This window comes from Manacus candei, unplaced genomic scaffold (genome assembly GCF_025592945.1).
Source record: "Manacus candei isolate 608988 ecotype Guabito, Panama unplaced genomic scaffold, ASM2559294v1 h1tg000095l, whole genome shotgun sequence".
Taxonomy (NCBI): Eukaryota; Metazoa; Chordata; class Aves; order Passeriformes; family Pipridae; genus Manacus; species Manacus candei.
The window spans coordinates 116,581-144,538 of record NW_026138143.1 but is presented as its reverse complement, the minus strand read 5'-3'; the positions used below and the strand labels follow the sequence as shown (position 1 = coordinate 144,538).

At 38.7% G+C, this 27,958-nt stretch overlaps 1 protein-coding gene across 9 annotated transcripts in view; it reads left to right on the top strand.

The window, feature by feature from the left end:
- TPK1 (thiamin pyrophosphokinase 1) overlaps positions 1–27,958 on the top strand; it is a 300,110-nt gene that overhangs the window by 159,825 nt on the left and 112,327 nt on the right. For all 9 annotated transcript variants that reach the window (XM_051768529.1, XM_051768524.1, XM_051768533.1 and 6 more), the window contains one exon: positions 14,571–14,666. In XM_051768529.1, coding sequence (XP_051624489.1) covers positions 14,571–14,666 — 96 coding nt within the window. The remainder of the gene's footprint in view (positions 1–14,570; positions 14,667–27,958) is intronic.

Sequence of the window (27,958 nt, the reverse complement as noted above, 5' to 3'; positions counted from 1 at the left end):
CTAATAACAGCAATCTGTCATACAAACATATGAAAATTGGCTGTGCTTCATTGGTAATGTTGATCAGACTGCATGGCAGTACCTTCTGTCACCAAAATGATTTACAGTAAGTGTGCAGATGTTATTTACAGTGACCTACTAATTTTTCTTGAGTGAGGGATTCTTTTTCTTCTTGCACATGATAATCTTGGTTCCTTTAAAAATAAGATCTGTTCACTCTCAGACAAATTATTTAGAACAAATAAGTAGTTAATAAAAATGTCTAGTGCCATAGCACTATGTGAGTTTTAATATTAGCTAAATTTTGGCTGAGGTTGCTAAGAGTAAAGGAAAATGCTCTGCTGTCAGAAGAGACATGTTACTATCTTTTGCAAAACATACCAAACACAAAGTTTTTTCTTAGTGCTATAGTCTTGACTAAATCTGTGGTGGTTCTCTTCTACTTCCATTCTAACAATCTAGCAAAACCCTTTACTTGCTTACTTGTAATTTGAATGAATTGATCACAGTGGGTTTAGATTTTTTTTCCAGTGAATCCATTAAAAAAATGTATTTTATGCTCCACTAGACTGCATTCAGATACCAATTTTGGTGTTAGACTGTCACATTCAAAAAACTATCTGATTGAAAGCTGCTGATTTAAATTTCATTTGCATTGCATGCATAGAAGAGTTGAAAAGAGTTAAAGTATCTAGGGTATAAAAGTACAGACAGCATAAAATGTCTAGAAGTGTAACAGTAGTTCATGCAGGTTACATGAAGAAGGAAGTGTTAAATAACTGTCTTCTTTTACTTAGTAATAATATAATTTAATTAAAAAAACCCAGCTTTTGCTTTAATTCTGCTGCAAAATCATTTTCACTGCATGTCTCCAATGTGATTCATTCAAATGAAAAAATAAGTATGTCACATACTTCCTCTGTTGTGGTATTTTTATTTTTACTTGATGCAGCATGTAATTCTAGAGTGCTTAGTTTTTGAATTTCTAAAGGAAGAATTTCTAAGATAGATAAAATGGGGGTGTAGAATAGATGACGATTGCTACCTTTTTATGGTAACTTCTTTCTGTAAAAGTCACGGTAAAGAAACTAAGTATTTAAAGAATTTTAGTATATGAAAAGCAGAGATAAATGTGCATGGCTATGTCTTCAAAAATTGTGGAGAAGAGGGAGGTGTTTGCCTTAAGCAGTTTTTTATCTGGTTAGGATTATGATTACTTTACATGTGTGTACCATGATGGTTCTGGTGCTATAGATTGGTCCTTGAATGCCTAGTCACTTGTTTTCACAGTGCATGCTAGAAGTATTAATTTATTGCACACTTGCAGGACTGAGATAGACCAAAACTTGCAGGACTGAGATGGAGAGAGGCCAAAATCAAAGCCTAACAAACAAAGAAGCTAGGAACCACTTAGTGCTCAAACATGAGTTTGGACACTGTGCTCTGACGGCTTGCTCAGGTCACACAAGATTCCCATGGGAGCATCAGCAGCTGAACCTTTAGTTGATGAATGTTGTCTCGGTGCCTTGGTCTCAAGACATTTTCTTTGTTAGTCTTTTGGATGGGGATTATAGAACTGCAGGTTGCAATGCATAGTAAAAGTAGGGCATTGTCTCCAGAAGCCATGGGTGGACAACTGCTAATTAGACAGATATGGAATAAAAGGTGTTGGGGTAGTTTTTGCTTGTATAAGGAAAAACTATCAAGTGTCTGAATGTACTGTAATCTGCTGATGTTTAGAATATGATCTGCCGCTTGAAAAGCAAAGCCTCTTAAATAATTTTTGTAGTCCAATTCAGGCACAGGATTGCCATCCCATTATGTAAGGAAAAGCGCAATGAGTTCCTGATAAAAGGAGAGCAGCTCTAATGCCTTCTGTCAGTAGAGAAAAGCTGCTTTCTATATGCCACATGTATTGCTTGTGTATTCTTTGGATGCTGGGGATTTTGAAACATGAGTTTGAAGGAAGATTGGGAAAGAGACTGTAACTAGGCATTGCATGGACTGGGGAGATATACTTATGTAGTGCCTATGTGTGAGGGGAGATACAGCTGAATAAAAGACTTTAGGAAATATCAGAAGAAATACCTAGAGGGATCAATTGTGGTGTGGTACATTTTTTTTGCTGGAAAGAAGCAAAACCTCTGCAGCTTGAAAAGTCTTTTAATCAAACTAAACACAACATTTGAGAGTGAGTGGAGAAAAACTTTTTCTTTAGAAAGATGGACAGGATAACTGAAAAGGTTAGTTTAATCTCCATGCTTTATCACCTGATTAGTGTATATATTACCTTCTCACAGCAAATCAGGCCCTGGAAAATGTTTAGAAAGAGTTTTCTTTTCAACTGTCCTCATCACTTCAGAAGTGTCTGACAAATCTTTAGCAGAATGGGTTAAAGGGCAGTCACTAATGTTCACCATTGTTTGAAACTGCTGTGCGGGGAGAGGCTTTTAAGTGGGAGAGTAAGGCATTAATTGGCTCATAGGGCTGTTCTGGGCCTGCTCAGTGCAGACATAGCCCTCCTTGCTGTGAACTAGGTCACTGGGAAAACCTGCCTAGCTATGAACCAGCTAGTTGGCCGTCCAGGGGCAGTGGCAGTATTTTGATCTTTTTAGACTGTGAAACTCACCAAAAAAACCAGAGGCTTTCAGGATGAATTTTGTTGCCCACTAAAGCTTGGTTATGTCCACTACCATTTCCAATCACAGCGTTGCCTAAGGTAGAGACATAACCATCATCTACAAACCCCAGATGGAAAAGAACCAAATATTCGGAAAACTTCAGGATTTGGGGGACTATATATATCTGCATATATTGCTATGTCCATGTGGATGAGCTTCAGACTTACAATTCAGGCAAAGTTCAGTGAAAATAATACATGTGGAAGACTTGCATGAGCTAAAATAAAAATTAAAATTGCCCCTTCAAAATGTGCACATATAGCCTTGCTGAGCTTCTGATGCATCTTCTCACAGCTTTTTGAAGCTGTAAGCTTTTTTTAGGTCTCTGATCAAAATGCACAAGCAGATCTTGATATCTTTTTTTTCTTTTCTTTCTAACAGCAGTAGTTTAAAATAGAGGATGGGCAAGAGAAAGGAAAGCAGAATAGGAGAAGCTCACGGATGTGATTATATGTTAGAATAGTAAGTTATGGAAATTTTATATTGTACCTTACTGTCCTAAGTATTGGTATCAATGAATGCTAGTTCAGGTTCACATAACTCTCATGTTACCCTGGATAGCTGATGGAAAGCTCAAAACACAGTCAAATGTTCTGGAGCCTTATGCTTTGTCTAGGCAGCAGTCAAGGAAATAACTTGTCTTGCATCTTTCCATATTCCAGATAGTTTGTTAGGCCAGTCTGCCCTTGTCCATGTATGCAGCTCCTTTTGACGCTGGCATTCGTGTTTTGGCATAGTATGTAACTCTACTTTTTTTGCTGCATTTAGTTCCTACAAATCTCATACAGCTCTTTGCATAAAAGGCTGTGGCTTGCATTTTGAAATACGAATGTGCCCTGACAGTTCCATTGCTCTTTGTCAACAGCAGATGCAGGAGGCCAAATTCTACTCTCAGTCATGTTGGGGAAGATCATGGGATCTGATATTTCATGTAGATGTCACTTCAGGCATACAGCATTAAAAAACATCAGAGTGGGCCCCCTGCTTTCTGGAGATGGGCATTCTGTGGTTCTGTGACATATCACCTAAAACATAACCTCTCCAGTGGACTCTGACTGGTCAGAGCTCAAAAGATGGTTACTGGAGTGGGTTCTGAACAGACCCTGTTAGAACAAAAAGACGACTACATAGTTCCTTTGTAGTGTTTGTATCTATTATGTCGTGTTAGCGTGCTTTTGCCAGGGATCACAGCTATCGATAAGAAAAGCTAGAAATGTTGACTTCAGAGATCACTGTTCCTATATAATGCAAAGGAATATCCTATTAGGAGATATCTAGGGTATACCAATGTAAATTATCTTATTGCAAAGCTCTGTATTACTTGCAGTGTAATTGCTATTAGTTGGCTACCCATTTTTTATTTGGTTTTACGTCATATTTTTCACCCATTCAAGGCTTGAAACATTTCACATGTGTAATGGAAATATATTCAGTACAGTAAGCTTGGATATTCTGATATCTAATTGAACTGAGTAGTTGTTTATATATCACGTGGAAAGGAGAGATGGGGAGAAGGATGTACAGCCCAATTCCAAGTGTTCGGTTTTTAAACCTGCAGCCTCTGCCGATTGAAATGCAGACCTTGAAGATAAAACTGGTTTCCTGTTTACCAAATAATTAAGTGCTCTCAGATCTAAAGACTGAATGTTTATTCAGCAACCTCACTTTCAGTTGAAGCCCTCCACAAATAAAAAATGCAACAACTGCATGAATATGATGCGTGACCTTTTATTATTCAAGAATCTACCTCAATTATGTAGAAATATAGCAAATAGCCTGAATTTCACTTGGAAATGTGTTCGTACTCCGTGGAACACTTGGTAGTGATGCAGTCAGAACTGCTGTCCTGGGCAGTGGTTTAATTCCCAAGCTTTCCCTTATGTCTGTCAGAATGTCAGCGTGTCAATTATTTCTGTTCCTTGCTCCCAGATGACTGGTGATCTTTGGCAGAAATGAATTGTAAAGCTCAGTGGTGGTAGTTGCTGCTGTTGTTATTATAATTATTATAATTATTATTATTTATTTTCATTGCTGTTAGCTTTGCTATATGACTTGTTAAAATACGGAACAATTTAATTTTATTTTGAATTTGTGAAACCTGTTTTCACTGGCCTACATTAAGATTAGGCATTTGAAAAACTTATCTGGTCTTAAAATTCTTGGACCCATAAAGCTCTCTTAAGTACAGAAGTCTATAGCTAAATGAATGTGCCTTTGAGTTTGGCACCCTTTACAACATTGTTACTTCTGACATGAATCTGTTGTGGCATGGCTAGGAACTTTCCTCCAATTACTTCCCAAAAGCAACATGTCTTTTATCGCAGAATCACAGAATATGCTGAGTTGGAAGGGACCCAAAAAGTATCATTGAGTCCAGCCCTTAGCTTTGCACAGGACCATCCCCAAGCGTCACACCATGTGCCTGAAAGTATCATCCAAATGCTTCTTGAACTCTTGTCAGGCTTGGTGCTGGGACCACTTGGGGAGCCTGTTCCAGTGCCCAACCACCCTCTGGGTGAAGAACCTCTTTCTAATATCTAACCTAAACCTCCCCTGACACAATTTCAGGCCATTCCCTCGGGTCCCGTCACTGGTCACCAGAGAGAAGAGATCAGTGACTACCCCTCCTTTTCCCCTCACAAGGAAGTTGTAGACTGCAATGAGGTTTCCCCTCAGTCTCCTCTTCTTCAGGCTGAACAGAGCAAGTGACCTCAGCCACCCCTCATTTGTGTGTTAATTTTCTGCCTGTAGTTAACATGGAGTATGTACGGATAACAAAAAATATATTTGCTTCATTCTGCATTACTGTTTCTGATATCTTATAAATATATAAGCAGGATGTAGACCTGGTGTAGCAGTGCAGGCATATATCCTGTTTTCAGCAATAAACCTCCTGCTTTCTCAGGCACCAGCACATATTAGAAATGTTATATGAACTGCCTGTCCCAGATGATCTGCCTAGAGAAAGCAAAAGAGACATCCATAAATTTAAATTAGCTATTTCCTTTATAGAGAAGGAGAAAAATGACTGGAAGGAAAAACTGAAGGAGGAAAAAGAGGGGATAGCATATCATTTAAAATGTTGAACACAGAAGCTGATCTACATTGTGCTAAGGATACATATAGTCTAGCATTCTCCTTTTGATCTATATAAGATGATCCTGAAATTATGGGGTGTTGTAGACAGTGAATGAACTCTCCCTACAGAAAGTTTCTTCTGTTCCTTGTGACATACAGCTCTTACACTGAGGCTGAGAGGTTTTAGAAAGTGACAGACAGAACAATAAGAAGGAAAAAAAAGAGTATTATCTAGGCACATGCCTAACCAAGTTAGAACTTCCTACACAAATTGTAGGCAGTCAGCAGTTCATAAGAAAACTAACAAGTAGTGGGAAGTAATCAGTGACTTTCCTGAAGGATCAGTCTTGGAACTAATCTTGCTATTTTCATTATTATCCCAATACCAAAAAGAAAAAAGGAGGTACTAAATTGTATTGATAGCACAAATTTCAGAGTTTTATACACAATAGGAGGATATTTCTCTTTTCAATTTGCTGCCTTTAGGTAATCAAGGTCTTTGTACTCATCTTGTACATGTAGATAGTTAGATAGTTGTGTAAGAAAGCACCCTTTTTTTTTTGCACTTAGGACACATTTGGGGTCTGGTCTCAATTAATTCTGTCCAGTAATCAATATCTGAAATGCAGCTCACTCTCACAATCCAAATTCTTTTCAAAGCAATTGCATATCTCTGAAACTAAGGACATACTGGTAGATATTAGGTGAGGAACAAGAATTCTGTTGCATAAAGCCTGTCTGAATGCAAGAGAGAGGGACTAGTTATACTGGTCATATGTATTTAAATAAAATTTATGATTAGATGCCTTGCAGGGAATTTTATGCCATCCAGGTTAACATCTTTTTTGCTATTTTCTATGCATTTTTCATAGTCGTGTTGCTCTTGGGTCCCTGGGTTGCTGGCAAAGGATCATGTTAAGATAGTGTTTAGGATGTCTAAAATTTATCAGCCCAGATCCTTGAAAACATGCCTTGCTGTTTCCTCCGTGTTTTTCTTACCTTGAGATGATCTTGAGAATTGGCAATTAGTCTGGAAACTGAAGTCAATTCAGATACAGTGTCTGCTTATTAACTTTAGTTCTTTGTAGTGTCTGTCATCCTATGTGATAAAAAGCAAAACTTGTTAACCTGAAGCCCTTTTAACATAAGAAGAAAAAAAAAAAAAAAGAACAGCAACCAAAAAAAAAACCACAAAACCCAAAATGAAAACCTGTTCCATTACTGTCCGTAAAGTGGGATATTTGATGTGTAGATGGCCTCTCTTGCTCCCTCCCACCTCAAATGACTGAATGTCAAGGAATAACTGCATGCCCTATTGCTTCAGCTTTGTGGGCATAGGATTTGTGGTTGGGCAGCTTTTCTGTTTGGTGCATTATTTTAAGAGAGTGCTTGACTGTTATTTGCATTGTCAGTAGTGCAAGTGCCAAAGATAGTATTCATTTTAATATTGGTTAAGTATAATTACTACATTTTTGAAAATTATACAGTTCTTAGTATTGGTTCGAAGTGTGTCCAAGTCAACAAAAAAGACTCTCATCTACACGACTGGGTAGTGGCTCACGCTGTCTACAATCAGGACTACATACTTCCCTTCTGTCAGAGACTGATGCAATTCCAGCACTCTGATTTCCCTTACACCAGCTACCTCATATCTTCTTACATAACTGCATACAGAGAGTACCTATTCCTGTTTCCAAGTTATTTTCCAAGAAAAGCAAGGTGCTGCAATCAGTCTCATCAATAGGTTAAGATCCAAAGGGCCTAATCAGCTTGGTAGACAGAAGCTTTTCACGGTGCCGATTACAGAGGGAGCCTGACCATCAATTAAAATTTCTCTCTCTGAACCTTTGTTTTTCAGACAAGGAAGGGAACATAAGGGAAATTTCAGAGAAGATCCAAAAATAGCAGGTGGCTGTCACTGCTGTGCTGTGCTCATTTTTAATCATCAGATTGGAAAAATAACATGTTTGGGTTGCACAGGGATGTACAAAAGTAGGTCCACTGTTTAAATGCCAGAAATGGGTATGAAAAGATATGGGTTGTATATATGCGACTTCGGCTCCTGACAGACCTTTCTCACACAACATTCTTACCTTTCTGCTTGGTTATTTAAAAGTCTTAGAAGATGTTAGTGGCCTTCTGATAGAGGTGTTTCAGTGACGTGTGTATTACTGCACTTTCTGACCTGTAGATTAGTATTCAAGAGATTTGCTTTCGTTCACCAAACTTAATACATCAGAAGAATTTGCTCCATTACAGATGAATACTTGGAATTTTTACAGCAAATGATTGTTAACTGTACTGTTTGGTTTTTGTTTTGTTCTGGCTTTTGTTGTTTGGGGCTTGTTTAAGCTTGGGGCTTTTTTGTTTGGGTTTGATTTTTTTAGATTTAGAAACCTTTGGTTTTCTGCTTTTCAGTTTCTATTAGGTGGCAAAGGCATGTTGGCTTTCTTTCTTTAATATTGGTCAGATACCAACTAAACAGACTCATATTTTGTCCATTTTAAGTAATTGCTACAATTTCATGAGCAATAGACTTTTCTTTTGAAAGGGAGCAACCTAATTAATGCAGAAGAACTCTGTCATCGCTATTATCTCAACATAAAATGTATGGTATCAAAAAAACTACCCTCCACCAGAAACCACACGCTGCCTTGCTAAAAACAAAATCAGGAAACATTTTATTTACTTTGAAAAAGATCATATGAAAATGGGGGAAGGGAGAAGAGGTTGCAGCTGTTGCAGTCAAAATTTCAACTACAGAGCTCTCTCTTTTATTTTTTTTTAACACTTGTCAAATTTGACAAGTTCTGGGTTGTAGAGCTATGCATATGTTTACATATATTTACTGGTTTTGTTTGTTTAATAAATCAAGTTATGTTATATAAGGTTAGAAGTGATGGTCAAACCTGAACATTTTTGGTTTATTTGTCAGTAATGGGGCTTTTCACTGGAGTGTGTGTTTCAGTTATTTGGCTTCCGGTACATATACTTCAACATGATTAATAACTTATTTTAGTCAATCTGAATGGCAGTGTCACTGATGTGCAATTGGATGAGTCAAAACATCGTCAACCCCAGAACTGAGGGCCAAGCAATCTGTACAGTATTAACTTGATGCTGATGCCAAGCAGTCAGCCAAATTTGAGGCCAAAGACTGAAAGAAAATACATTTCACTTAATTAAATATTTTTGGCTATTTAAAAATCCAAAATAATTTTCACCAGTTACACATACTTGTTTTGTTCTCCACTACAAAAATGAAAAGACAATCCATACAATTAAGCTGATCTAAAGAGAAACTGTTTGATATTTGTTATTCGACAGTATTTGAAATTCCCCAAAGAAATCAGTGAACTTAACTGCTTTACTTTCCTTACTTGCATCATACTCCCAAAATGCAAAAGACTTCAATTCACAAGTTTCCTGCTGGTTGTAATTCATAGACATAAACCAGCTCCATTAGTTTGGATCTGTCATCCTAAATCAGTCTTCAGAAATTTACTGCCTATAGGAAACCTATGCAGCTTTTATGGTTATCAGTAGCTCAAGTTAGAGGTTCTTGTTCTGTCTGTCTCTCTACAATCCTGTCTCTTTAAATGTTTTCAGAAACCTCATGTGACATTCTAGCCTGACTCATATTTATCCCATGCTAGACTTGGTTTCAATTCTGGTAGAGTTGCTTTAGATCAGCAGTGGAACACTGGGCCAACAGTGTTGGGTTACTGCTATCTTTGCAAAAGATGTTTCCCAAAATATTTTTTTCTTTCTGGTACTGATTGAATGCTCTGGTCTCACACCACCACCCTCCTATTACAGATGAGTAGATGTCTGTTATCTGTTAAACTTGTTTGGTTATGCATCCACATGCTTTTTTTTCTTTGCTAGGCCTTATCCAAGACCCCCAGTCAGATCCTGCAGTTCATTTCTGTTCATCATTCTGTATAGAACAGTATCTCTTGCTTGCATCCATGTATGCTTTTCCCTAGAGTTGCTTTTCGGTATCAATTCCATGGAGTCCAATTCAGAATGTAAATACTTGTCTGCACATTTGGGTATGAAAATGTTTGAGGCTTCAAAATATTCGGGTAACTGAAGATAGTATATGAAGAATGCAGAGGTTTGGAGTTATTCTCTGTGTAGGCAAAAGAGGTAGAGGATACCAGAGAGGCAAAATGAAATTCCCTGGGACCAGAAATTAAAAGGAAGAGAGAACTAGGAACCCTCTGCCTCCTTACTGTTAATTGACTTCTTCAAGCTCTTAGAGGTGGAAATACTGCATGCCAATAAAGCACAAATGAGGGAAATGTATTTTAGGGAAGTCTAGAGCACATGATGTGTGAGAAGAGGCTGAAGTAAACTGGTTTGTTCAGCTTCCAGAAGACAAGGTGAACAGCAGATTGTATTGCTGTCAAACTTCCTAATGGGTGGGCAGAGAGAAAATAGAAAAAGACTCTTCTTTAAGTTAAGTAGGGACAGGAAAAGAAGCAACAACCCCAATTTGCAATACAGGAGATCTCAGTGAAAGGCATTGGGAAAGAAAATTTCACCACAAGAGTGGCCAAGCCCAGAGAATTGGAGTCTCCATCTTGGGAGGTGCTAAACATGGACTGGAAAGGGCTTCAAGCAACCTGAGCAAATCTGTCCTACTCTGAGCAAGAGGTTGGACCAGATGCCTTTGAAAAGTCCCTTCCAACTGAAATAGTGCTGAGAATCTATAGCTCTTACTTAGTTGGTCAGTGGGATATTAGGATTGAGTGGGTTCGTTACTGTTTGGGTAGGTAAAATCTAGGGAAGGAGCATGTTTAGAGATAACATTAGTTTTTAGAGGTTTCTTAGACTTTGTCTGTGCTGTGATTTTGAGAGGCTCTATAGGCTGTCTCCTTTCTTCTCTTTTGACTTGAGGATATCTGTCTTTCCTGTGGCTGCCATTAACACTATACGTAAGTGCATCTGTTTGAGACGGATACCTCAAAATTGAGCCTCAGTGCACAGGAATTGTTAGAAGACTGAACTGAATGTCACTGGTGCACTCAGTGAGCACACTCAGATACAGGCTTCAAAAATAGTCTCGAATATCTTGTTGTATGAAGATCTTGGAGATAGAGTACACATTAGGATATTTTATGTATTCTAATTATATTCTCATGCTCAGAAAGATAAGAGAAAGAGCAAGGATAACTTTCTCTTAATAAAAGGTTAAGAAGAACATGGGGGAGTGGACAACTACACACTACTTTCTCCAAACACGCAACGTGCTGTGATGTGTAACATTTCTAAAAATTGGAGAAATCCTGAAATGTTCAGATTGACATTTCAGTGCCTGTCTAAATTCAGTGTCTGTCTGAAATATAGGGTTCAATAATCCTATTATGTGTGTCTGACACACTCCTCCTTCTTTAGCAATGTGCCTCCCATAGCTGCTATAATAAGACAGAACAGCCAAAGCCTAATATTGTGTGCCTCATCCTATCATTCAGCAAAGCTATAGCGTCATCAGATGCAATCTATTGTGTTCATTCCTGCTGTGTGGTATTGATTTTTCTAACCTTTCCTAATGTTAAATTTGTTTGGCTTTTTAACTTTCTTACAAAAGGTTAATGTTATTAAGTTGAGCAGGTATCTATAAAACTACAAGCGTTATTGCCTATCTTGCCATTGTTATACTGTCCTTTCATTAAACTCTGGCTGCAGTGGGTAGCTCTGTCTTGAAGATTTTTGTCATTCCAGAATAATGCAGTGGAGGTTGAAAAGAACTGCATTACAATTGTCATCCAATTTCGTGGCATAAAATATTGGATTTGATATATCAGGAGCAACAGATTTATCTGAAGCTCTTAAACCATGAGTGAACATGAACTGCACAGACATTAATTCCAACAAGGCTGTAAAGAGGGCGCAGGATGATGCAAGTGCTGCTGCTTGTCCCCACCCCCAGTTCGATCTGGCCATACCAGTCTCTTTGACATTGTGGCAAAAGGAGCAGTTCTAAAATCTCTGTCAATTCCAGAACTGGTTATCTGTTTGGTGTGGAAAGAGAATGAGAAATCACTGTTTAATTTGAAGGAAGTTGTGGATTTAATGGTAACACTCTATCAACATTTTTTGTTATGATGATCTACAACAGTACTTGTATAAAGCATCAAAGGTACGAGCAGTGAGTAAGCAGTTTCAGGATACCCCTCCTAAGCCACAGCACCTTCTTGGTACTGATATTGTGGGTACAGTAATGTACCTTTAATGAACTGTGCATTTGACGTCCCATCCACATATTTAGATTGGGTTTCTGTGATGGGTATTTGAGGCCTTTTATGGTGAATATGCAGAAAAGACAGTAGCAGGTCTGAACATATGTTTTCTATGTGTGGTACATCACAGCTTTCTTCTGGACTGTAGTAAATGACCTTCAGTGCTCTCTAACCACCATGCTAATGTTATCTTGCCTTGGCAGTACCTTATAGTTGCTTTAGAATATTTTTCGTATCGAAGAACATCCTGAGAAGCTGGGCAACAATGGAACTCAAGTGAAATGTTCTTAATAGTAGCATAAAATAATAAATAATAAAATAATTTAAGCTGGTTTAGATCATCACTTAAAAAAAAAAAATAATAACTTGGCACTTTGGTCTTCCCTGTGCGGAAAGCAGAATTGCAGCATACCTGCAGCTGCCAAAACCTGCCTGTTCAAGGAGCTCAGGCTTGTTAGTGAGTGCAGGAGTATTTCAAAGTGCTGAGGGAGAGTGGAGGTTAAATTTTTTATTTATAAATTGGTACCTATAAAATGCTTACTTCTGCCAATGCTGTGAAGCCAAGGAATGGCCCTGGCAAAAGACAAAAAGCCTACCTTCTCTACTGCCAATTTAAGAGCTGGTAACTGAGGTTGTGTCTCTTCTCCCATGCTCAGCAGTAGCTGTCCCTGCCATTGATTTACTCTTTGTCTGTCGTGTTCTCATGCCGTTCAGCGGCTGTCTGAGAAAGACTGAGGAGGTTCTGTCTGTTCAAAGTTTCTCACAGCTTGGTGTCTCTTCCCACTATCAGTGCTGATATTGAGACTGTCTGAGAGCACCCCATCCGTAGTGAATGAAACATCTTTTCATTTAGAGTGGCTTTGATTAACAAATCCCCTTTGGTAGTTTTCAGATCCAACCGTGAGCTTTCCGGGTGGTCCTGAACACCCGTATACCTTTCCTCGGCTCCCTCGGTGTCTCTGGCTGGTGTTGCCAAACTCACATGTTCATTATAGGCTCCAGATGGCTTGTGTCCCTTCTTCTCCTGCCAATTACCCTTTTACCTTTCCTAGTGAAGAGTGGAGATGTGACAGCTCTTCAGGTTGTTTCATGCTTAGCACTGAGTCCAGGATCCAGCTACATTTTCCCTAACCCTTTTGTGGGGGCAACAGCATCACGTCTGCAGTGGAGGCCTCTGATTACATGTGCTGTTGCAGCAATATGATTCTTCATCCAGGCAAGCCTGAAAAGATATTTAGGGCAATATCAGGTATCAGAAAGGCTATTACTTTTGACTATGTTTCCTTTCAGAAGTTTTTGAGGAGGGAGGAGAAGAGGTATAATAAAAAAACATGTCATTGTCTTCTCCTCCCTTACCTCTTCTACTTCATCCAAATGCAGCCCCTTCTGCATTATGGCTTTATTTGGTTTTATATGCATTCTGACTGTGTGGGGAAGCACAGTGATAGTGTATGTTTTCCTATTGGAGGCCTGTTACATTGTTGCATGCAATTCACTAAACTCCACGCATTCACTAATCTGGGAAGTTTTGTCTTGTGTGCCTTTATTTTCACAACTAATGTAGATGCAACTTCAGCAATTTGGTGTTGGTTGTTGGTTGTGGTTTGGGGTTTTTTTTGGGGGGAGGGGGTTTGTTTGGATTTTTTCGTTTGTTGGTTTTGGTTTATGGGTTTTGTTTGCATTGGGTTGGGTTCTTTTGATGTAACAAAATAATGCACTTTATAAACACAGGCACACATACAAATATTATATAGTCTGAATGTTTTTCTCTTATCAGTTGTTATTGTGTATAGGAGAAAATTAAAATCTGTCAGGTAAGACAAAGATAAAAGGCTTTTAAGGGAACCTTGTGGTACGAAAGGGAACCTCTAAATACAGCGTGTATGGTTTTTACTTTAATTTACAATGCTTTACTTGGTATTTTGTGTTCTTGAAGCATCTTTGAATAGTGACTTTATGTGGTAGAAGCGCTCCACTTTTCCTTACTCAGCTTTTTTTCAGAGGCTTAGGAATTGCTTTAGTTCTTAATTAAGAAATCTGAACTCCTGCTCTTCTCTACTTTAACATGCTCTCATCCATAGTACCCCACTGCAAGGAAATCACTGTTGGATCACTGCAAATTAACTTCTAGAACTGCACTGGGGTCTGGAAGCTTGAACACTCTTGTATGCTTACATTTATACACATTTGAATATATGTAGCAGCCTCAGAGAGAACAGTCATTTTCATGGAAGTTACTGATCACCCAGGGCTTGCTACACCAGAACTTGCTCATCCAGGAGAGCATCATAAAACATGCTTATCCAAAGGCACAAAGGTACTCAATGGGTTTTGAACATCTACTCCTCTAGCCATCAAACTGCTATTTCATAGTAACTTGTTAAGCTGGGACCTACAGTCTTTGGGCTCTGTAAGGGTGATAGTCTTTTACTTAATTCTGCATCTCCATGCAGAGACTCTGAGTTATTGACTGCAGTTAAATTCACCAAAGACATCATTTGTTCTCAAAATTGAAAAATGATTGACTTTTTTTCTCTCTCTGTTTTACTGCTTCCTTCACTAGGGATGTGAGTTAATTGAGACCATGGATCAGGACCTCACAGATTTCACCAAGTGTCTTCAGATACTCCAGAAGAAGATAGAGAAGAAGGGCCTCCAGGTACAGACAACAAATCTTTTGTCTCTGGTTCTTAGTAATTACTCTTTCTCTCAGTGTATTTCGGTTTATCTTATAAGTTTACACTGAAATGTAACTAGTTTCTGTAGCCTTGCCATTCTGCAGTTTTGCCATAATTTACTGCACACCTTGTAAGCATTGATGCTTCTGCTAAAAGGAATGATAAAGTGTGTCAATGAACAAGTGTTGGCTTTCTTAAAAGGCAGCTTGCATTGATTTCTGTTAATGAACTACCCAAAGTACAGAAGAGCTGTTGTGGTTGGTGTTCAAAGAAAGAGTCCCACTTTGGCATGTAAATATATTTTCAAGGCTTGGCACACTAAGCCTTGATGTTCATCTCCTTTCTCTCCCCATCCAAAGGTGAGATGGAGAGAGGGAATCTTATCCTGCCAATATTACATATGGTAAGCAATACCTCCTTCTGCAAACAGTTCCCCTGGAATCAAAGGGAGCCTTTGCAGAGCAAGGAACGCACTAAACTTAAAAGGAGCCATATGGAGTTGTCAGCAGCTCATTTCATTTGAAAGGCAAGGAAGGCAACGTTCTGCCTCCCATTCCACAGTTTAGTTTCGGAGGCCCACTTGTTTTGTCTCTCTGAGAAGAAAAGTTAAAATTCCTTAGGAATTTCAAATGTGGTGGGTCAGTAGCAGATGTGCTCTTGGAATTGCTGCCCTTTCCTCCCAGTGGAACAGTCATTCATAAGGGCTGACCTCTCTCTTCTGCTCTTCACCTGTGGGTAAAGAGAGAAAACATCTGCTGCATCCTCTTACCTAAAGTGAGGGCAAGAGACATGTAAGCAAATTAAAACATCACAACATGGAAAAATATGCATAAACTTCCTTTTTCCCCATTTTCATTGTAGCAGGATAAGGAAGTTGTCTGATTTTCTGAGATCACCATACTCCACCAAAACAGCAAGGGATGGAAATGCCAATACCCCTCTCTCTTTCTTCTTTCCTCACTCCAGGCTGATAAAAAATTAACCACTTTTTCCTTAAGCTGTTTTGAAATGTCATGTTCTTCTAAAGGAAATAAATGTCCATGGGACATTTTGGAGTGCTGTTGCACAATGCCCATCTGCAGTTGCATCTCAATACACACTGTTGTTCATCAGAGTTATTTTCCCCATCAGTATAGACAGATATGGGAAGGTTTCACCATACACTTCTCTTATCTGTTTGGCTGTGAGCCAGGAAACTCTTTGTATGATAGTTTATTTTCTTTTCCCCTATAATTTATCATCACAAGGGTTCAGAGGAGTGTCTTCCCATCCAGAATGGCAGTGATAATAAGTGCCATTGGAACAGATGTGCCTAGGATTTGGTTTGAATTTGGCAAGTAAGGTGCTTTCTTCTTAACAGAAATACCCTTAGAACGAAGGAGAACTTGAATGTTTCCTGAATTTTGTTCATTATCAAATCCCAGCTATTATTTTAGAGGGAATTTTTTTAAGATATCACAACATGTTTTATAATGAATAATCAATGTATGGTTAAAATAAGAGCAATGGGAACATGGCAGCTACAGATATGTTTCAACAATAAGTAGTCTATTTGTAGAAGTTTGAGTTCTTTGACCACTCTCATAATAAAGCCGTGTTGTGTTGGCTAAAGGGTACTGCATTGTAATCCTGGATGATATTCTCCAGAGAACAAGCCAGAGTGTCATTGCAGTAATGCACTAAACCTAAGATTTCCATTCAGTTATATTTTCATGCCATTACATATAAGAGATGTGCTTTAAATACAAGTTTTTTAGACATGTAAAAAGTAACACAGATTAATTTTCTAAAACTAAGTACCATGTTCACTAATCCTAGCTACTTCTTGTTTACAGTCTATTCCATCAAACATAATAAGATGCTATCAGCTGATTAATGCACACTAGCTACAGCATCATGCATTTCTATTTTTGGTCTTCTGCATTCTCTGATATAAGGTCATTGACTCAGGCAGATAAAATGTGAAACTTAAACAAATGGAATACAAAACTGTATTACAATTGTATAAATTACAAGTTTGGTTTCCAATTTGCCCTTTGTTCAGAAGCACTGAGTATAATTTGTTAGTAGGTGATTAGCGGTTCTTCAGAATGTCCTTGTAATGAATGCATAGCTTGATGTCTGGTTTCCCAATAGCACAGAGATTCTGAGCACTTGCAAAATACACTGTCCTCAGTTTATGGATGCAACCTCTTGGCTCCTCTGAAACTCTAGCCACTTTAAATACTTAAATTTGTACTTAATTTGGGGGTTTTTATTGGTAACATTCCGCCATAAAAAATGCCAAGTGGTAAGATAAAGAAGGAGTTCTTCATCTACATGTAGTTTTTTTGACCTCAAGTACAAACTTGCATGTCACAAAGTGGAATTTTTTTCCTTCTGGAAAAAATATCATAAAAGCTTTCCTTTTAACTGAGAGTATTAACTAGGTGGAATATGTCTTACTGGTTCCAGGAAAAATATGTGTAACACCAGTTGGGGTTTTTTTCCCGCTCTGTCTTGCTTATCCAAAGTATTTGTCAAAGAGAAATATGACAAAGAGACATTACAAATCTGTTTTCTCATAAGTTATAGTTGAAATAGCTAAACAAGGAATGTATCTCTTTAGTATCTTTAAAAAAATGATACCACAGTCATGATGTGCTTACTGCTCTTTCTGAGTAGCAATATGTTAAGCTGGGAACTAAATTGCATTCGGAGTATGCCATGGATTCACAATCCTGTGACATAGTTTGTCTGGATAAAATTCAACTGTGAGTAGCTGAGGTATTTGAAATGGATGTTCCTTCATTGGCTGGAGAATAAGTTATCATTGATCTGCTGTACCGAACGGATAAAATTTCTACTCTGATTTATCAGTCACCTCTGCAGAAGTTCTATGTCAAGGCGGTTTTTGAGATCACGTGAACATATGGGGACAATATTTTGTTCCGAAGGAATTAAGTTTGTCTAATTTCCTTTCCATGTCTCTGCATCTTCATCACCCTCCTTCTCTTCCTTCCTGATCATCCAAATAGCTTTTCAACAAATAACTTTTGAATAGAGGAATGGAGTACTGAAAGATAATCATGTCAAGCAGTTTTCTTGGATGTCACCTGAGGGGAAGTGGAGATGAGATAGCTACTCAGTATCTATCTGGAGAGAAGGCTGCAAAAAAAGTTGGTTTTGATTTTAAAGGTGTTTAGAGAGTTCAGTTTGAGAAGAGGCCTTAGAAATATCTTTACAACAAGGAAATATGCATTTAGAGTTGATGGTTAACTGAGATACAAATTTGGGAGAAAAAATGCATTCGTTCCTGAGCATCTTGTTTGATATAAACAGCAGTAATTCTGTCTTCTAGAACAATTAGCCAAATTTGTGACTGCTTTTTCTTTATTTCCTAAACAAACACTCTTAGACTAGTTTTAATACTCAGAGTCATTTATTTCTAGTTTACGTTGCATATTTTTGTTGCATAGGCAAGTCATGCAGAAAGCAGCATTTGGGTCATTTCATGAAATCTAAGTCACCTAATTATATGTATTTATAATTGCATACTGCAGTGATTTTAGAACAAAATTTTGCAAGCTAGAATCAGGCTTAATCTTCCCTCTCCGCAACCCTAATTCATTTGTGAATTGCATTCTATTGGATGGGTGAAGCAGTGAAGTACCACCAAGAGAATCTGACTCCTGAAGTTTCTTTCCAACCTAAAGGCTGTTAGATATTTCTCTTCTCTTTCTGCATGACTCTGAATATGCATGCACACACAGGTATGTGCAAGTACATTTGTAAACGCACACATTTTCTGGTAGTGCACCATTCTGCCCTTAGTGGTGCTTTTTAAATATCTTAATAACTCTGCCTTTATTGCTGCTGTGTGTTTCTTTCACGTTGTTTATGGTCTATTAGGTGTGCACACTAATAGATTAAAGCTTTACTGCTTTAATCACTATTTAATTCATCCTGCAGTTATGTGAATACTTTCCTTTCTTCATTACAAGGCCTTCAAATAAACTTATTTCTGCCTGGTACTGCTTTCTGTTCTTAACTTTCTCTCATCTTAACACAAGCTATTTCAAGAAACCAACTGAACTGGCAAAATGATAGGCAAGCTTACAATATCTCTTATTTAGGGATCAGCAGATCTTACATTAGAAGTGTACACTATTATCTTCCATTTGCAGATCAGAAAGCAGAAGTACAGAAGCAACTTGTCCAAAGTCTCCCAGCATGCTAGTGGTACAATTGGGGACGATACTCCAATTCCCAATCTTCATCAAATGCTCTTTCCATAACAGCATCTCTGGTCTGACTCACAGGTAGCTTGTAGCAGCTCACACCAGTGAGACTTGGAAGTGTGTTTATCAATTTTGCAGCTCCAAGAAGAATCCTCATAATATAAAGACAGATTTAAACCTTTATCTTTATCTCAGAGTTACAAACTCTTCTTTCTTTAACTATTTCATCTAAAATACCATTTAGTCTTAAAACTAAGCTCTGGGACTTTTCATTTAACTTTATTATCTTTTCTGCTTAAAAAAAGTTAAAGCAGCTCATTTAGTTATATGGGTTGAAGATATAAAAAATGAATTTTATTGAAACCTACATGCCTTTTAGTGTTTTAATGTTAGTGTGCTTAAATTGATAAAAGTACCAGTGTCAATATGAAAAAGGGAAAATATCCAAACCAACTCTTCCTAAAAACCCTTGGCAATAAAGGCATACTATACTAACATTTCCATTTTCAAATTACACTTTAAAGGTTCAATCAGTCAGCAGTCTAGGATATTAATTCTTTTAAGTGAATGCAAACATTCTTCTCTTTGCACTTTTAAAGAGTCATATCAGTCCACTTTCTTTTCTGTTGAGGGAGGCTAAACATAATGTTAGTGCAGTCCTCTGTTTATGAAGTGCCGAAGACAATGAAGTGATGTTCATTTACCACCTTCAGCTATGCAGTGTCCAAACAGCTTATTAAGCCCTCTCTGCTTTGTCTTACATGAGGAAAAAGACCTTGAAGGAAAACAGAAAATGCTCTAAAACAGAAATTAGAAAATACTTTAAAAGAGAATATTTTTTTTTTTATATAAAGAACAGTCCTACAGAGAAAGGGTATAATTATTGCAACTACTGTGCTCTGTTCGGCTTAGGTTTGGTTTTTTTCTATCAGTTGAGGTTATTCCTGATGATTTGACTTTTTTTAGCACTAAATACATTGGCTTCCATTCCTGACTGAGTTGTAATTTTGCTGCTCATGTTAGTAGCTGGTAATTTCATGATGGAACACTACTTGTTTTCATTTCTGAAGACTTTTGGGGATCCAGGACAGTAGTGGGAAGGGCTTTTAAAGCAAAACTTAGGAATGAGGACAGTCACACCAGAATTTGGGAACAAGGAAGTGACTAAATACCAAAATAGGAGAGGCGACCTGGAAAATACCGAAGCTGACATGGAGCTGGAGTATGAAGCTTTTATAAGAATCATGGAACCATAGAATCATTTGGGTTAAAAGGGACCTCAAGCATCCTCTAATTCCAACTCCCATGCTGCAGGCAGGGACACCATCAACTAGACCAGGCTGCTCATCCAACCTGGCCTGTAACACTTATGGGGATGGGGCATCCACAACTGCTCTGTGGAATCTGTTCCAGTGCTCCACCACTGGACCTGAAGGACCATAAGTTTGTGGCTTTATCTCCAAATCCTATATAGGAGGCAGGATTGATAATAAACCTGTTCAGTTTTTGTGGCACCATTGAGTTTTTCTTCTTAATGCTTCGCGGAAGGAGAATAAAAAATGCAAATGAGATATATTTTCAGGGAAGTTAAATGTGTGTAATGAAAAGGTTCTTATCATGCCAAGTGCTGCATCAAAAGATTTTCCTGAGTTATTAATAGTAATCCTCCTCATGAACCTTTCCTGTCCAAAAGAAACAAATGGATCTAAAGTGTATCCTGTTAATTCCCACTTCTAAAATGTAGAACTTCATAATACCTTCCAACTGGAGTAAATCCCTCCTATAGGGTTTTCAGACATATCCTTTTAACTCTAAGGTTCAAGACCACCTTCCAAGAATGCAGTGTCTAACCCATGTTTCCTACTGAATTATTTTAATGCTTTCCATTGTTAAAGGTATGACAAAGTGCATTTTGTGCAATACAGGATATCCGAACTTGCCAGTTCCCAAAGAGAAGCACCCTAATTTCATGCCAAGGAAACAAGCTGTCTACCTATTCCACTATAGCAAGACACACCAAGTATATCTTTGTGTTAGAATAATTCCATGCTAAATGAGTGTCTGCAAGAACACAGTGCATCATATACAAAGAAATTTTCTTATGTAATCCTTCTGTATTCTACTGGGGCTTGTATTTGATCTAGGATTCTGAAGAACACATTGATTTCAGTTTGTTTGTTTAAAAAAGTTAAACCCTGTATCAAACATTGGGGAGAGGAAGAACAAGGGGAAAAATACTGTTTATTAGGCAGTTCAGGGGATTTAAGAGATCAAGGATGTGCTCATTAACAGGACTGCAGAAGCTAATAAGGAAGCCAGCTACTGTTCTCTCAACTTAGTCAAAATATATTTGAAACAGAAAGTGTGAGGTTACTACAGGTGATGTACTGCTCTCTTTGTAACCACCAGTTTTGTCCTGTTTACAACTCTTTTTCATAGGAGATGTGATTCTCTCCCTTCCAGCCCCTTCTGCTTTACAGGAGCAGAGCTCCCTGATAGCAGGTATTGCTGATGTAACTGCCTCCATGCTGGGAAAATAGTCAGGCTACACTGACATACCATTATTCTCAAAAGACTATCATACTTGAATTGACAGAGTCTTGGAGGTGGATATTGTAGTAGGAAATGCTGAACAACCATAACTTTTGACACCAGGAATTTTTGTGCAGTTCACAGAGTGAGAGCTCAGTTTGTTGCCTGAGATTTTCATAAATAACTTGTTTGATTCTTTTTCCTGCTTGACACATGAATACTGCGGTGCTAGGAAATTTCCCATGAGTTATGAGTATTTTTATGAAAATCTTTTTAGTTAATGGTATTCAAGTTTCTCATTAAGCATATTAAGAAATTTGTGCTAGTATGGTAAATTTTAACTGCGAATTATAATAGTCAGGGCATTTTTTACATCTCAAATACGGTTTCTTCCTTGCTAAATTGAGATGCTTGTCAAGAATAAATGACAGGGGTTTGGCTATTGTTGAGATAGTTTCATAAAAACTTTAGCAGTTTTCTACATTTGTGAGTGTAAGAAACACTGGCTTTAGAGAGCGCACTTTCATAACTTCATGAACTGCAGTGATCTGTTCCTTGAAGCAGTAGATGAATCAATCAACAAATTACCTTCTCTTCTGTTTTTATCCTCTTCAAGGAAACTTATTTAACCTCAGTAGTGCATATAAGAATGCTTCCTTACCAGTTTGGGATTCTTTTTTTCGCATGACATTTTCCCTCTTTTTGTAATATTGTATGACCTTTGAATAGCCAAAAGAAACACTGAGATTGCAATAGTGGTCAAAGCTTTTGAATCTGGTGGCTCCTCCTCTTTTTTTTTTCTTTTCCTTACCTAGAAAGGAGTATTAGGGGCAGAGGGGAGAGGAAGGTATTAAGGCTGTTGGAAAGTAAAAGTGTGTGGCTGGTGCTATGCAGAAATGGTTTAGCCTGTTATTCCTGAGGCCTTGTTGTCTTCTGCAATCCTTTGACTTTCCCTGACATCTATTTCTGCACCGCTTCACTGACACCAGTGGTGTTCAAGAAGGGGCAGAGGGGCTTACAGTAATTTAACTCTTCACAAATATTGTGAAAATGAGGCAGCCTCATAATATTTGAAACGCCCCTACAGTATTCTCACTGTCAGAGAAGGCAGTAGTACAAGCTCAACAGAAGTAAGGTCTTCATAGCAGAGCTGCACTGGAAAGCAGGCTTTGCTACTTCTGATGCTCACACTGCTTGTTATTAAATCACCTACCTGTTACTTTGACTTTTTCACTGACGGGATGGTCTCTTCAACTTGCCTAAAGAACTCAGCAAGTTTCCCTTTTAAACTACTGAACAATTAAGCACTGAACAATTAAAGCTCAATATTTTGTTCAAATTAAATGTTCACATAAAATGTTTACAGCTTCACAAGGGCCTCCAGTTTAAGAAATCATGCTTCATTTCTTTTAAGTGTGTAGCTAAACTTATATAGTCTAGAGGACAGTGTAGAAAAATAAAATAGATTCTGTAATTATTCAGGCTATGTGTAAATTACCTGCTATAAATACTGAACCTATGCTGAAAAGGAAAATTGGCATCCAAATCATAACCTACTTTCTTCAATATAAAAATATATCCAACCTCTTATAAACAAATGTATAAATTCAAGGCTTCTTTCTGCAAATCTGTCTTCCCTTACCAAAAAAAAAATATTCTGTACAGCCCAGGTATTCAGAGAAATCACTCAAAAGAGGAACCATTCACAGAATAAGGCCTGAGAGGCACAGGAAAAATTTTCCATCTTTAGTTTCAGGTCTTATATCTGTCCCTGGAGTGTAATAGGATAGGCTATTATCCCCTTGTTCGTCATGAAGATTAATGTTCAGACCAGCTGAAAATATTACTGTTCTGTTGGGACCTATCAGGAGATCTTCAGACCTGTGTGAACCCGAGTTGAAATATTTTAAACAGCAGAGCTAACATCTTGCCCTACCCAGGCACAAGTGCCTCTTGCAATTATGTCCTCTGCAATGCTGCTGTGGGAGAGTTAAGGTCTCCCAAAGCTCTTCCTTATTTGTGGCGTCTTTTATACAGACTTCACTGCTAAATGCTATGATATGCAGCGAAAGTGCCTGAGCCATTACCTCTGACTCAGATGAAATAATAAAAAAAAAAATTATATATATAATGGAAATTGAGATTTTTAAATTTTCCATATTTTGTATGGAATGTTTCCCCTTAAAAATCTGTTATTCTTTCCTTAAAATTTGACACCTAAACTTAATATGACAGAATTGAAATAAAAATAGGTAGAAAGTTAATTTTAAGGAATAGACCCACCTGGTTTAGGAAGTCACAGGAAAAGGTCTCACCTCTCAATAGTGTTGAATTCAGCTTTCCATGTTCATGGGGGGATGTAAGCGCCTGAGGGCTGCTGGCAGAGCATATCATATAGACACTCTTGTCTACAGAAAACCTACCCCCTTGCCTTGCAATAACCCAGGGGTTTTTTATCTTCCTTTGTGGGCTTTCCAAGGGTCCCAAAACAGCATCTGAGCAGGAGCTGAAACAAAACCACACAAAGGTGTGGTGGGGAAGGAAAGGGAGATTTGTGGCCAAGACACACATCTTCTATTCATCCCAACCTTCTAGAGAAACAGAAATAGTAAGGAGCTAAGTGATGAGGGTTATTAGTTAGCCTGAAGTGGGGACTTGTATTGGGTTTTGTGTGCCCAGGTGCTGGCAGGGGCTGCAGGGAAGTCAATGAGGTGAGGTCTTGCTGCCCCATGCTGACCCCTCAAACCCGGGCAGGGAGGGATGACAGGAAACAGGGGAGAAACGTCCTTGCCAGTGCTGAGGGAAGAGCAGGAGGAGGGACAAGAGAGGCTCTGGCCACTCTGTTCCCCTGGAGAGCCCCTGGCCACTGAGTTCCCCTGGAGAGCCCCATCAGAGCAAGTGGGTCTCTCCTGAGGGAGCTGCAGCCTGTGCCGGTATCTCTACCGGAGCAGGTGTCTGCCCTGCAGCCTGTGGAGGACCATGGTAGATCAGATAGCCACACTGCAGGCAGCGGAGGGCCACATGCCAAAGCAGGTGGATGTGCCCTGAAGGAAGCTGCAGGCTGTGAAGTCAAGCCCAGGCAGGGGCAGGCTCCTGGCAGGAGCTACAGTATATGAGGGACATACAGAGAAGCAGTTTGTTCCTGAAGGGCTGTACCCTGTGAAGGGGTCCCCACACTGTAGCAGCAGAGTATGTGAAGGAAGGAGTGGCAGAGAGGAGGTAGTGTGAACTGACCACAGTCCCCTGTTCCCCTATGCTGCTTGGGGAAAGGGGAAAATAGAGGAGTCAGGAATGAAGGAGTGAAGTTGGGCTTGGGAATAAGAGGGGTGGTGGAAAGGTGGGTTTAGTTTTCTTTTTTCTCTTTCTAACTTGATTTCTAATTGACAATAAATTAAATTAATTTTCCCCAAGTTAAATCTGTTTTGCCTGTGATGTAATTGGTAATTAGCAATCTCCCTGTCCTTGTCCTGACCCATGAGTTTTCTCATCTCATTTTCTCCCCCTGTCCTGTTGAGGAGGGGAAGTGAGAGAGCAGCTGTGTGGGTGCCTGACAGCCAGTCGAGGTCAACCCACCACAGAACTGTAAGGGACGTCACAGGAAATTGTCAGGGCCCAAGGAGATTTGCGAAGGCACACACACTCTTATTGATATAGGATATATATCCTGTTTGTGGGCTGGCAGGCAGAACATTGTCCGATCTATCAGGTCCTGAGTAGCCAGGGACCTTCCTGTACAAGATTGTCTATCTGCCAGCAGGCTGCAGCAGGAGCCACAGACCAGGCAAGGCTCCCTGGTCTGGATCATGACCTGTATCCCTTGGGGAGGCTTTTAGGGAGACTCTTTGCGGCAAAGAGCCTCTTCCTTATGCAGTGCCCTTCCCACCTGCCAACCCTTAGCACAGGCTGCAGACTGGCTCTAGTTGAAGGGTATGGAATGACAGGCATGAGCACAGTGGGGTGGGGGCCCTGCTGGCTGGGAGCCAGCATGTTGTACTTCTGTTGACCCGCTGATCTTGTGACAACATGGAAATGTATTGGAGGGAGAGGAAGAAAGGCTACTACAGTAAAGATTGACGGCCAGGGTTAAGTGAAATATAAAATACAAAACTCACAATTAATAGATTCTCTTGAAGAGGATGGAATAATTTTTTTTCTTCCTTGAGTTGTTCATTGATGAGAGGTTTTAGATAGTTTGTGTTTCTTTTTTTTAACTCTTGGAGGCAGTATACAAAATTATTAAAGCCACACCATGTGCCCAACACAGTGTTCACAGATCATTAAAGAGGGTTGCTAGACCATTTCAGCATAATCTTTTTAGGGCCTCCTGCATTGCTGCTAATACAAATCCAGGACTTCCTTTATTAGGGATATGATAGTTTGGTTATTGGGTTTGTGCTTCCTTGGGGGCGATACCACAGTGAGAACTGTGGATAACAGTGGTTCAGTTATGGGAACAGAAAGATTAGCCTGATGCTCGTGAATGTCTTTTCATACTGCTTTAAAAGATGAGGAGATTTTATGATTTTTCAGCAGACACGTGATTGATAGTCCTGGAATCCTTATTCATGCACAGAATAAATGTGTCTGGGTCAAAACCAGTACACACTTTCCTACAAAGCCTCAATGAATAAATTGCTTTAAGAGTTTTAGTGCACTTTTACTTACTCACAACAGCATGGTAACAGTCTGGAGTGGGGACAGGCCTTTCACCCAGAAAATGTGAGGCAATAAGGAATTCCAGTGACCCTGATCTCACATGCAGAAGGAATTGTAGAGCTTTCTCCAGCTGACCAGCAATAGCAGAGTGGGAATTATTTGTGTCCTTACTCCATCTGAGACACAGTGAGTACTGTTTGATCAAGGTCATAACACGAATATTCAGCAAAAAAACAATCAGTCAAATTCAGATTGCTTGGAGTCCAGCAGTTTCTGTAGATTTTTTTTAGATTAGGTTTCTTTAAGTAAGAAAGAATTAAGACAATGGTTATGAAGTTTATGTTCCACAAAATTAATGCCAGATGATGTTATATAGACTCTCAAACATTCCATTTACCTGCAAGAAAGAGCAAAGCCAAAGCACTGAAATGAAATAAGGTCATTTGACCAAAGATGTAAATACAAGTCAGTAGTAAAACGAGGTTTAAAATGTTTCCAGCTACTCAGATCTGTTACTGGATTTTGAGATTATCTTTCTCATTTCCATCTTACCGTCATACATGTTACTTGCTTTAAGCAGACAAATGCAATCTGTTTGCATACTTACTGTCATTAGCAGAAAGAATTAACCTCTTATTTGAAATAAAAAGGGTTATAAATAGAGAAAGCACTTGGATAGGAATGTAAGAAAATGAAGGTAAGAAGCAAGAAATGCTTTGTGAAGGAACTGGAACAATATAATATAAAGATAAGTGGAGTCAATGAGGTGAGGATGGAGCTGATTGAAGGTACCCAGACAGGATGGCAGCCTTTGGCTGAGAGCTCTTGTTCCCGTGAAGAGTCAGATGTCTGAAACAACAAATTCTGGCTAGAGTAAAGGGGATTCTACCTGAGCAAAGTTCAGATGCTGCTGTGTGGTTCAGCTTATCATTCCTATAGGAAATGAATGCCATACCTTCATGTAAGACACTGAGCTAGAGAGCTAGTAGAATCAATGAAAATGTATAATAACTTGCTATATATTCAACATTGGGTAATAGGATTTTAATAGTTCAGTAAATTTACACTGCAATTCTGAGGATGATATAAAAAAATGACTGTGATCTGGCCAGCACAAGAGCTCTGATACAGCTATGGACAAATGAGCTAAAATCTACTTTGGCCCATTTGTTGTCAAGGGAAGTGCTTGCTGTGTTTTAAAGTCTTCAGTATTGATACAAAGACTAGAAAAGATATATCTGGAGTTTTAAACCACATCCTAATTTGACAAATTGCCTTATGAAGAAAAAAATGCTTTTCTGGTAAACTGGTCAAAATTGAAGTGATGAAGCAATAAAGCAATATTAAATTTAGTATTCACATTACTACTTGATTGTTTTTCAACATATGATATACTTCAATATATAGATATTTCATCATAAAACATGCTTCCAATGTACATGCATGTTACTACAATAATTTTATCGTCTATGTCATATTCCTTCAAAAATTAAAGGAGTAGGCTTATGAATGACAGAAAATAAAGAAAGGCTGTGGAAGATGTAAAGATTTCAGTGAAGTGAGGTGATAAAGGAAGCTATCTGACTTCTGACCTGTAATTGGCATAGTAATGTCTTGGATATTAGCAGTGGACAGTCTCCATGGTCTCAGAGGGCAGGAATTTAATCATGACTTTAGAGCTTTTACAACATCTTCCCTTTTTCCTTCAGGGGAGGTCTTTTTTGCAGTTCTTTCAGTGCTGTTTCAGTAAATGTGTTTCCTTTCACCTACCCACTTCTCCAAACCCTAAGCATGTTTGTTTGCAAGTTTTCTGACTGAAAGTGAGATCATATGGAAAAAAGTCCTCTGAGTTGTTTGTCCTCTCC